Source organism: Wyeomyia smithii, chromosome 1 (genome assembly GCF_029784165.1).
Source record: "Wyeomyia smithii strain HCP4-BCI-WySm-NY-G18 chromosome 1, ASM2978416v1, whole genome shotgun sequence".
Classification (NCBI taxonomy): Eukaryota; Metazoa; Arthropoda; class Insecta; order Diptera; family Culicidae; genus Wyeomyia; species Wyeomyia smithii.
Window position 1 is genome coordinate 78847246 of NC_073694.1, and position 12490 is coordinate 78859735.

At 37.8% G+C, this 12490-nt stretch overlaps 1 protein-coding gene across 10 annotated transcripts in view; it reads right to left on the reverse strand.

Annotated features, from left to right (window-relative positions):
* Window positions 1–12490, reverse strand: part of LOC129718668 (cAMP-specific 3',5'-cyclic phosphodiesterase) — a 170294-nt gene that overhangs the window by 58782 nt on the left and 99022 nt on the right. The window contains exon 1 of one of the 10 annotated variants that reach the window (XM_055669667.1): window positions 603–1715. The exons of the other annotated variants lie outside the window; for them this stretch is intronic. Coding sequence (XP_055525642.1) covers window positions 603–1273 — 671 coding nt within the window. The 5' untranslated portion in view covers window positions 1274–1715. Of the gene's footprint in view, window positions 1–602; window positions 1716–12490 lie in introns of those variants that run through there. 10 annotated transcript variants of the gene reach the window in all.

Below are 12490 nucleotides of genomic sequence, written 5' to 3' on the forward strand. Positions count from 1 at the left end.
ATATTTGCATGCATTCATTCTTTGTCAGGAGGGATTTACCGCTGTCAAATTTCATATATGTGTGCGTTATCGCAGATCAACTCTGGTCCATGAAGTTTGATAAATTACCAATGTGACGATAAAACATCACCAATTTTCGTTAAAAACTTGTTGCTGTTCCAAAATTTCACTACGGAACGCATTATTGATAGAAGTTTTCCGCGATTTCTCGAGTTTTGTTAAAAGAGAACGTTCCATTTTACTTCGATCAAAACGACAAAACATGCAGACGCCTTGTTGCCAAATGTGTTGGTCACGGTTTCACGATATTTGACAGATAGATTCCCCCTGTTCTTTGTTGCTCCCATGAAATATTCATGGAAATGCAACATGCTAGTTTCACCTATCTGCTTTTCAAAGCTAGTCCTGGCAATGTTGGTGTGTCTGTTTTAGCTCTGCTGGTGTATATCATAGATTTACGCTACATCTACATATAAGCAAAGCGACCCACTGATTACCTAAATCTGGGCTGAAGTTTATCAGATTTACTTATACTAGCGAGCTACTTTTCCCGACGATGATGTAAGAAGGAAGCAACAGTTTCAACATAATAATATACTCACTCTAAGGTTTCAGCGTTTATGTAACATGATGTTCGTTCTTCCTTAGGTTGTTCACTGCGAATGCTCAATTGAACAGGACTTAAGATTGATATTTTCCTATTGAACAGCAGACTTTTTTTGAGCTTCATCTCACTATTGTTCTCCATCTGACCCAGCATTTTTTCGAAACGAGAACAAACTGCTTTTTGAGGTGATAGTGGCGGCAATTGATTTACTGTATTTGAAGACTCAGGAGAGAGAGACTCAGCTTCGGTAAAGTTTGGTGCAGCCGATGATTGAAGGGTGGGAAAACTGGCAGAGTTACTTTGCTGTGTGGTTGACGTGCTGCTACTCTGCAGGAAACTGTGGAATCTGGTTTTCTTCGAGGATACCACTGAAGAGGATACCGTCGACGCGGATGATGAACTCTGCACAGATTGAAAAGATTGTACGCTTGCGTTTGGGCTGACACCTGTTGCTGTAAAGTTTCCATGATTTCGAACATTTTCCAGTAGCTTGTCTGCTTTGTTCAGTCCACAACCGTCGAATGACGAACCGGAATCCAGCGTACTTGTGACGTCTGTCGCCTGTACCGGCAGCAGGCGTAGTTGGTTGGCAAACATTGGTTTGACATGTCGCTGCGGTTGATTAAATCCTCCCAAAGGGCGAATTTGATCGTCCTCTTCCCGCATAGTGTTCACGGTTTTATGTAGAAATATAACGTAGCTATTTCACTTTTTAGTTTTCTCTTTTCGGTTTTAATTAACAGTGTCAAATGTTTTTCGATAGTTCATACCATATTTGTATTACTTAATTCCAATGACTATCAAGTTTATGTTTGAAAAGTGCCCTATTTTTATTGATATTTGTCGCTGTTGATTCAGTGAACAATTATGCAACGAAAAAGTTAACAAACGTGCCATCTACTGATCACCTTATACGAATGCATTGATTTGAAATCATGTCAATAAACACGTCATAGGCATGAACTCATTAGTGTTCATTGCTTTCAATTTTTGCTTGAGAATTAATAACATGCACTCTCGTCTTCTACCCAGGAGATACATATCGTATCGTCAAATCGTGAATCGCGTGAAAAGTAGCGTTGAAAATGGCGCAAATGGATTGGATGTTGTTTAACACAACAAATATCGCAACAGATCATGAATTGATTTGAAGGTTTTGAGACTTAAAAAAAATATTTTGGTAGATGTGAAAAAATAATGGAACACAAGAATAATTTTAGAGAGCTGTTTTTTACGCTAATTTGATATTCATTTGATAGCATTGATTTGAAGCGAGTTTTTCCATATTTTACAAAGATTTTCGAAGTATGTACGAATGTATATGTACAACACGAACTTTCTCAACGACGAGTGGTCATACTCGTCTTTTTACTCAAACGCAATATTTTTTTACGAAGTTCCAAAACAATACGGACATTTCATACAGCAAAAATTTTTTATCTAAAAAGAGATTTGCTCTCAATTGACCAATTTTCTTCACCTGCCGCTATTTTTCACCTATCACCTTTTTCATTTATATATTCTCACAATTTCTTTACTTTTGCACTTTACCAACGATGCTGATGGCAGCAATAAATTGCCTTCTTTTCAAATGATCAATTTTATGTTAAAAAAAAACTCACTCTGGAGCAAGTGAGAGCGTGTTTGGTGTCGAATATTAGAGATTCGTCTGAGACACAGAACACCTATTTCACATTAGGATCAGCAGCAAATAAATATTCCATTGATCACTTTCTCGACGTGCTACAAAAACCGTGGAGTAGCAAAATTTTCGAAGGCGTGAACAGTATAACGAAGACGGCACATTCACTAGAAACCGTTCTACGAGTTTAAAGTGTGCTACTTAACTGGCAGATATACGCAAGATACAATTTTCGGTGGTTTGGCTTCTATCACCGTGAACCGGGGAATGACAAATTTTAAATTTTGTTTTTCAGCAGCAAGCATCTTTGGTACCTACAACGGTAAATAAACGTCCGTTGCTGCAAAGAAGAGGAGCTCTGCGAAAGGGAGGAAATTCGTTTTGTAAGGATGTTCAAATTATGTGCTTGGCACTTCGTATTATAAGAATAGTTTTGATTGAACATTATCTATACCTATAAAACAAGTTCAAACGGTACTTTATTGTTGACTGAAGAATAAATAAAAAAAAGCAAGCTTTTCGCAAATATTTTTCTGTATTATCACGCATTTTTCATAAATCATTGTCGTCTGATCTCCAATACGTATTTAATAAACAGTAAAGTGTGGCCCGACGCTAGACTGAGGGGCTATAAACTTGCACAGTTGCTCGATTGCGTTGCAACTTGCAGGTTTTCATAATTTTTAGTCTATTTTTATGAATCCATTCAAACATACTACATTTCATTGAATAGGGTAATCGCTCCATTATTCATCTCAACAGCTTGGTGCACCTATATTCATCTTATTTCTCTCATTTGTCCAATTTACCGTCAAATTTCTACAAATTTTTGAAAGTATATCTATTTGCTTCTCGAATTTCTCAAGTGGCGGAAAGTTTTACGTTGAAAAAATGGTAAAATTTGACGATAAAATGATCAAAAAGGCGTGATGAGATAAATATAGGTACTGAGATGAATATAGGAGCGGTTACCCTAGTACATGTGTACATGTTCTTATAAAAACTGAAAGATCTAGGCATATTTATGAGAACAAGCATAACCATACTGCCTATAAACGAGTCTTTTGTCACAGATGATTATTTTTCTTGTCACATGCTGAACACAACGCAAAAAAATAAATGCATTTTTGATGTTGTAATGGCAGCGAATGACAAATGAACACTAAAAAAAGAAAATTAAAAGTTCAACTATGGGCAATTCTCGGATATAGAGCGGGGGCCTAGTGTGGTTGGTAACGTCTCCGCCAACCACGCTCGACGCCTGGGTTCGAATCCCACCGCCGACATAGGTGTCGATGGTTGTGAGGTGGCGTGATCCACTCACAACCAACCCAACTGGTCTAGATTCAATCCTAGCCGACACCGGGAGATTTTCTGAGGCGAAAAATCTCTGGGATCACGCCTTCCATCGCATGAGGAAGTAAAGCCGTTGGCGCCGGTCCGTTAATAAACGGGTCGTGATTCAGGGTCCTGGGTGTGGAGTCGCCTCCCTGGGCGTCGGTGATTGGCCACAACAGTGGCGGAACTAGACTGACGGAAAATAAGCGAGGATAAAAAAAAATTTCGGATATACCAGGCCACTATGGACACGAGATCCTTCACTTTCATAACCTTCAATGTGAGTTTAGAATGTCACCGTAACCAACTAGTTCAGCCATTATATTGACATCAATAGAATTGAAACTTGCAATTGAATTCTTACTTTTTTTGTAAACTTTAAGTTTTAGTAACAAGTTGTCTTTCTGGGTTTAAAGTTCCCCTCTATTGCAAAAAATGACGCTCTGAATTGAAAAATGTTTGCTAAAATACAAAATGGTTGCTAAAATACGATTTACAATGGAGAAAGATTTCAACAACAAAATAATAATTCTATTATTTGAATCTATGTTTTCTATATACCCTGTCAATTTGGCAGCCCTACAATGTCAGAAAATGAAAATAAATACAAAAAAAGTTTTCGTTGCATACGGTCTAATTTTTTTCTCAGCGGAATTAAGTGTGCTCTTCAATTGTTGTTTTCCACTAGCAAAAAGTGTTATTGCATCGAATATACCTATGTCGAGCAACATATTTTTGATTAAATATCGGTAAGTTTAAATGAGAATTAACGTTATGTAACCAGAAACATTCTTTCATTACGTTCGGTGCATAACGCTTCCCGTATTTCGGTGGCAAAAGGACTCTTTGTAAAAAAACATTTACTTACATTTCATCTCGTTTCCAGCATTGTCCGGAAATCCAATAGGCGGTCATGGACCGTTCGACAGCTGCGATCGGTGCTAGAGGCTATCAAAAGCGGTGTTTCCGCTCGAGTGTATGAAATTTCAAAGGAAACCTTTTTGCCATTATTTATTAGATGGCGAAATGAGCCGTACTGCTCCAATATTGTGGTGCATTTTACCTCATTTGCATGGTGCTTCCTGCCCCTTTGCTGCGGTGCATTTTACCCCAGCAAGGGTGCATTTTGCCTCGATTGACGACTTTTATAATGTCTTACACTCACTTAAAAAAATGTGTGTTATTCATTTTTTATAATATTTAAGCATCGGATGCGAGTTTGAACGAATGAATAAAGGTTTTTATATTTTGATCAATATATAACATTGGTTTTATCTCACAGCTAAACTGGGGTAAAACTGGTGCGTTTTACCCCAGGAACCCCTACTAAATGAACTACGGTACGAAGTAGACAAAAAAGACGGTTGATAATTATTTTCACTCACATTCTAATTTAGCATTTTGTGCGCTACAACAGAGAATGCATTCAGAGTTCAGGAATTTTCAAAAAATAATTGAAGAAAAAAATAAATTGATCGTAAATTGACCGTTGATTAGTGGGTACCTATTTTTAATTGTATTCACGAGAAAATCGTTGCCTTCCAGTAGTTCTCGAGGCACGAAGTTGGTCCATCTAACAAACCATCGAATCTTCGAATCTCGACTGGAATAGTCATTGATATACACTACTCATGATCGTTGATCACGAAATCTGGAGGTAATAACGTTGACATCTGAGAATTGCGTGTTTGCAGCAAAAATGATTTTTATTTTTTTAGAGGGTTTTAAAGCAATGCCTTGGTGCTACACTCCGATTCGGAGCTCGACCTTCTGTTTATTATACATAAACTTCGCGATCAACTGAAGAAACGCTTCTTCAAATCACGCACTGAGGACAACAAGCGATTGCTTCACGAAATGGAAGAGCTCTACACCGCACAGTGGTTTAAAAACGTGACCGTCAGCCTTTTGTGTACAAAAATACCACTTAAAAGCTATAGTGTGTTCGACAAAGTTTTTGCAGATCTTGGGGGAAATTTTTTATGTGAATAAATTTTTGATTAATTCACCTAAAAGTGAAATTTTTTTTTCATAATTGCTTATCAGATCAAAATAAAGTCTTCAGCCAAGTTGTAGACAATCTTATGTAGAAAAACTTTGCTGAAGACACCTTTGTTCTATCTCTTGAAAATCGACGCAAGGCCGATAAGACACAAGGCCGAGGGGAAGTGAGGCGGAATACGGTATTATCGTCATCATCATCTCAGCGCTCTTTCAATAACATGTATTTCGCTTCAGAGTGTCATTTGGAGAGCAATACACTCGCGGCCTTCGCGTCCATTCGGCCTCGCGTCCATTCGGCCTCACGTCCATTCGGCCTCACGTCCATTCGGCCTCGCGTCCGTTATGCCTTATGGCAGTATACCTCGTATTCATTATGCCTTACATTCATTATGCCTCGCGTCTGTATGCCTAGCATACTATGCCTAACATCCATATGCCTGGCGTCCATATACCTCGTGTCCCGTCCCCTTTGTGCTTTACAGGAGGATATTGACGTACCTATACGCTGAAGCACATTAAACAGCATGCAGGTTAATACCACGAAATGCTGCCCCATTATCTTCTGCCGCTTACGCAATCCTTTGCATTTGGGTTGTATAATAGGTTCCAGCAGTCTTCTCCTAGTAAATGAAATAAAAGATTTGGGTGTCATCATTGACTCTAAGGTCAGATTCAACGGGCATATCTCCATGATTACTGCTAAAGCATCCACCAACTTAAGTTTCTTGAAAAGAAATACCAGTGCATTTCAGGATATCTACGCGCTCAAATCACTTTACTGCGCTCTAGTCCGCAGCATTTTGCAATACGCTGTCGTTGTATGGGCGCCGTATGACGCTGCGCAGGTAAACAGAATCGAAGCTATACAAAAAAAAACTTTATAAAATACGCTCTACGTGTCCTGTCCCGGAATAACAATATTAACCTTCCGCCATACGAGGAACCAAGTTAACTAATTAACCTGGAGTCATTGGCAGTAAGAAAAAAAACTACTTCACCGGATTTTTGTATTTAGTGCGAAATTACACGCTGCTGTGGCAATATACCCATCGTACCAACTACGCTTATAACGCACCATGGAATATGTGCTGTTGAGTTTTCAACGAAGTTTGTGGCGTCTTTGATTTTAACATTAGTAACAGTACTTACAGACGAAGAGTTCAACACCTAGGCTATGACAACATCTGTGCAGATTGACCAATAAATTAAATTAAAATTAAACTAGACTGGTTGAACTGACTAGCGCCACGATCCTACTAATACTAGCAGTTCCTCCCGAGCCGAGACTCGAACCTACGATGACTGGCTTGTTGGGCCAGCATCGTACCTCGAGACCAGATGGAAGGTCGTAAATAATGTTCCTAGATATTGTTTTCATATATTTAAAGTAGTGGGTATGAAATTCAATAGATAGAGCTTTTTAGTCGACCAGTAGTGTTTCGAAAAAGTGAAATTTTGATCGCTTTGAGGCGCCCCTTCCCGAAGTCCGATTGAACTGAAATTATGCATGCAGAGGAAACGGCCATTACTCGCTAAATAATTGGTATTTCTTACGAACTAACATTATTTGTTGTTGTTAAATAACTATTTTTATGCAATAAAAAAGATGCTACACGCTTAAAAATAATTCCAAACTTTGCTCTTTTTTCTCACGCAAAAACGTATATAACCCCTTAAGTAACTTCAAATTAATATGCACATTTGTGCTACTTAGAATTGGGGGTTTTAATTTGAAAAAATACCTGCTTTTTCTTATACTAATCGATAACCGACCTTTCAGTAGGCATTACGTAATTTGTCTTAGATCTCTACGAGTTTTCTTTGATTTTAAAATTGAAAAATTACATTTGTTTTAAGTTTTCACTAACTGGCAAGTAGTGCACAGAGTGACATTGCTGTTGCTGGCTTTTGGGGAATATAATCCTGATAGTAAGCAAAGTGTCATTTCTGCTGCTGGCTTGTGGGAAATATAACCCTGGTTTGCGTGTCATGACAGGGATGACAGATGTGAAGACATGTTTCAATATTGAAAACATTTGAGCGCGTGTGAATAAGTGGAAGCCTAATAGTCGGTTGATTAACCGTACTCGATTTAATGTGTCACTGGAAGTTTTGTAAACTTTCAACGGAGACCGTGTTTACAGATTTCCTATGTATAAAGACATTATTTGTGGAGTGTGAATATATTTGAAAAAATGACCTGGCCTCCCTGTGTCATGATTTCTTGACGGTGGGGTATGTCTTAAAACCACTTACAGTTGTTAAAATTCGAAATCAATTTTTTCAATAGTTTTGCTGTTTAAATTAAGAAAAGTCGGTAGAATATGTATTTCTTTTGACATTTCTTACCCCAAGAAAAAATAATATACATACCCCTAAAACACTCTATTAAACTCCTTATAAAACTTCTGGTTTGCTGGACAACCAATTGCATAATATCATTGATTTGATTTTTTTTTCCATATGTTGATTCATTTCGTTTTACAACTGATTTTTCTGAATAGTATCGATTGAGTATTGTTTGCATTTTTATGATATTTCAGAGGGGGTTGGGACACGAGGCATATGGACGCTAGGCATATGGATGTTAGACATAGTATGCTAGGCATACAGACGCGAGGCATAATGAATGTGAGGCAAAATGGATACGAGGCATACTGCCACAAAGCATAATGGACGCGAGGTCGAATGGACGCAAGGCCGAATGGACGCCAGGCCGAATGGACGCCAGACCGTATGGACGCTAGGCCAAATGGACGTTAGCTCGAATGGATGCAAGGACGAATGGATACAGTGTAGAATTGATGCAAGGCCGAATGGACGCGAGGTCGAATACAATGTTTACAATGAATACAAATCATCGTGAATATGTGACCCGGATTTGCAATATCCATTATATTATATACTCAAATATTTTTTACTCTGCATATGTAGTTCTAGAGCACATGTTAAAGCGCTCTCAATCCGAATGCCCAAAATGTACTGAAAGTTAAGCACGACAAAGAGACAGGCCAAGAAATTCCATAGGCCAGTATAGAACAGCCTAGTATGTGGTGAGCGGATCGAAGGGGTAAAAGCCTATCGCTCTGAATTACGTATAGGGTATTATTTAGGCTTTATGTGTAAATAAAAAACCTTAATCTACCTCTTCTCTTAGATAAGTCCGAACGAGCGGTAGCGAGTGGTAGGTCGCGAGTGTATTGCATTCAATTGACACTCTGATGCGAAATACATGTTATTGAAAGAGGGCTGTGACGATGATGACGATAACACCGTATTCCGCCCAAGTAAGTCTATTCGGCCTCGCCTCTATTCGGTTTCGCGTTCATTCGGCCTTGCGTCCATGCGAACTCGCCTTCGTTCGGCCTCGCGCCCATCCGGCTTCATGTCCATATGCCTCGTGTCCGTATGTCTACCGTCCATTATGCCTCGCGTCTGTATGCTTAACGGGTGGGTGAAAAATGGATCTTTGACTGGGCGAATTTTTGGGCATTCAGGGAGTCGAATTCGAGGGCTTGGACACCCATTTGGATATTTCTATCAAACACGACTAGATAAGTTATTTTGGCTGTAATGCAACCCGAGTGTGCAACACGATGCAAATTAGGCACTATACAGTAAATCCTGCATATCGTCGCAGTAACATATTGCCTTTTCTTTTTAAATGTTTGCGATTTACTTTTCTGGTAAGATGGTTTGCGTGAATTTGAATTCTCGCTTCTAGCAATTTTGCTTTTTTTAAATGATGTGAAACCTTCTTCTTTTTTCTATTAATTAATAGACAGTAAAACCCACATGCCGGTATTTGTTTATCTAGTGATTTGTCGATCGATATGTTAACAAAAAGTTGTATTTGTAATTATTTAAAAGTAATGTGTCAATTTTATATATGACTAGCTTTTACGTACATCATAATATAATTATTTCACCATGGTAAAAGCAAAATGTATCAAGTATGATTTTTTTGTCACAAATAGAGTGGGAGATTTATAGATCCGTTATTCTATTATATCTAAAGATTAAGCATTCAATAGTTGAGTAAACTTATTCATTTTTGCTAACATGAATTTGCAAAACATGTACAGAAAATTTGCTTTAGGCTTGTCTCAATATGAATTGTGGGTTGATTCTTATTTTTTAGTCATATACAATTGAAGATATGTAGATTCGCAGCTTATTGAATTACGGTCAGGTTCGGATTTTTTTAATGCATGTTCATTTATTATTTAATTTGTGCATGATCCAGGTCGAATGTTGCGATTTCAGTTTTTTGAGTATTCCGACAACGGTTTTCTTATAATTTTTCAATGTTCATAGCGCCAGCGATCCAAACATCAATTTTACCATGGTGAAATAATTACATTATGATGTATGTAAAAGCTAATCATACATAAAATTGACACATTACTTTTAAATAATTACAAATACAACTTTTTGTTAACATATCGATCGACAAATTACTAGATAAACAAATACCGGCATGTGGGTTTTAATGTCTATTAATTTATAAAAAAAAAGGATTCATTTCATTAAAAAGAGCAAAATTGCTAGAAACGAGAAGTCAAATTTACGCAGACTATCTTACCAGAAAAGTAAATCGCAAACTTTTAAAAAGAAAAGGCACACCCCTATTTCCACTATGGTTCCAATCAGCTTACGGATTCGGAGAAAAACGTTTCGCGGACGGTAGGGGCAGTTCACCTCGCGGCTAAAGATAAAATTAGAATTCATAAACACACGCGGGAAATGAGCTCTCGTTGCTTTTACTTACTAGTGACGAAGGAAACAGAAAAACAAACAGGTACTAGAAAACAACATACGGTAATGGTATTGTGGAAATAATGTCCGACGATTTCTTATGTTTCATCGTGCTGTCAATATGGTAGCAAACAGACACAGCACAAAAACACAGCCAAAAAAATCGGTAATATTTTTATTTGTTCTTTACATAACAATATTTACTCTGTAGTGGGATAGCAACCAAAGATTAGTGATAACTGCAGCTAAAATCCGCAGGGGACTGGGTTATTTTTGAAGTCAGTTTTAACATTGACTAATGGAATACTCTCTGCAAACAATGGTGACAACCTTAATCAATTTATCAATATCGTCAGTAAAATGAATTTTTATAAAATCACAGTATCCAAAAATCCACGAAGAAGAGATGAATGTAAAATGCATCACATTTGGTACAGTTTCGGGAATTGTTTGAAAAAAACCCAGTATGACTTTCTGTGTTCGCGAGTGAGTTTGAATGTAATGTTTTAAATATATCGGTATAGTTTCACTGCTGGCCACCAAAAATTTGTTATTTAGGTTATTTAGAGTGACAAATAAATCCAGCAAATATTATCAAGGTGTATTTTTTCTGAAACATCATGTGTTCGTGTGAATCCATTTCAACGAATAATAAATTTGAATGAGAAAAGCTGGGTCTCACCGCTAGGTGCATTAATTTGGGTTTTTTTTTTAATATTTTGCGAAAATTCAGTAGAACTTTGTGAAAACATTACATTATACAATACATGCTATGCTTACGAATTTGAATTATCAGGGAAAACATCATCTGTCATTGTTTGAAAATATCCTTAGGATTTTTATTTCCAATTAGGTAAACTCAGTTTTCAACGGACACGAGTCTTGATTAGCGCAGATAAACCTATCTATTTTAATCTTGCCTATGTTCGGTAAACCTCACGGTAATTTAATAATAAGGGCCATTAAAAATATATCTTGATCCCAACGAGCATCCCCTGACGTTACAATGATTGAAAAAGTGTATTCCGAAAGCAACAGGTGTAGCTGAAGCAGACAAATTCAATTTGCCTTCAATTTGCATTCCAAACACTTCTGATGCTGAAGATGGTTTACAGACTACCAAGATTGACAGGTCCGTCCTAGCAAACACGCATTTCTAGAAATTGAAGATCACTGTCATCGTTTAGGAAATTTACAAGCGCTTACTGTGCAAAGTGTTGACACCTCATTCACTTTCAAAATAAACATTGCTCGATAGATCGAACGTCATTTTTCACGGTCAGCCACAGTCGAAGAAATTCGACGTTGTATGCTTTTCGATCAGCGGTGGCGTATTTTTAGCTCAGCGGTTGTGAATTGTTGAACCACTAAAGAGAGCAGCATGAGTGAATCTATAGGGGTACGGGGGGTAAGCCCGGCCCCCTAAGGAAAATGATTCTTTAGTAGCACTTGATGGCGAATATTGTTATATTTCTTTCACAGAATCATTGCCCAGACTGTTTTCTACAAGATATAAAGGTTTTCAGTACTTTCAAACTGTTATTTTACAAGGAATAGTGAAGTTTTGAAACTAAGATAAAAACGACGTTTAGCCATCAGTGCGGGTGAAACCGGCACCCCTTGGGGGTAACACCGGCACCTAAGTTTGTTCATGAATTAACTCGATTTAACTGAACCAATTTGAATTCGAAAACCGCCGAATGAGGGATCTTACATTTTTGTATGTTACTGTTGAAATTGGTTGCTGTCGGTTAGCTGGTTCCGGCAGATTGCCGGAACAAGTTCCGGTGAACATTATGTATAAACAATGAAAGAATTTGATACTCGGCAAGCCTATCATGTGGCACGTTAAATCATATTATTAACTAGTTTCATTGAAGCCAGGAACACATTGACCACACCGGAGCATATTTCAAATACTACCGGAAAAGCCGTCAGTTTTGTGACTTGATTCAGTACATTTGACACCTCTAATAACCCTTGGAATCATTCATGAATCACAGAAGAGCTTGAGTGCATGGTTCTAAGTCGATTAATTAATTTATTTATCAACGAGACATCGGTAATAGATGAGAAATATGTGTCAGTAACATCCAACTAGCCTCAGCCCATGTCGGGCTTACCCCACTCACTAGGTGACG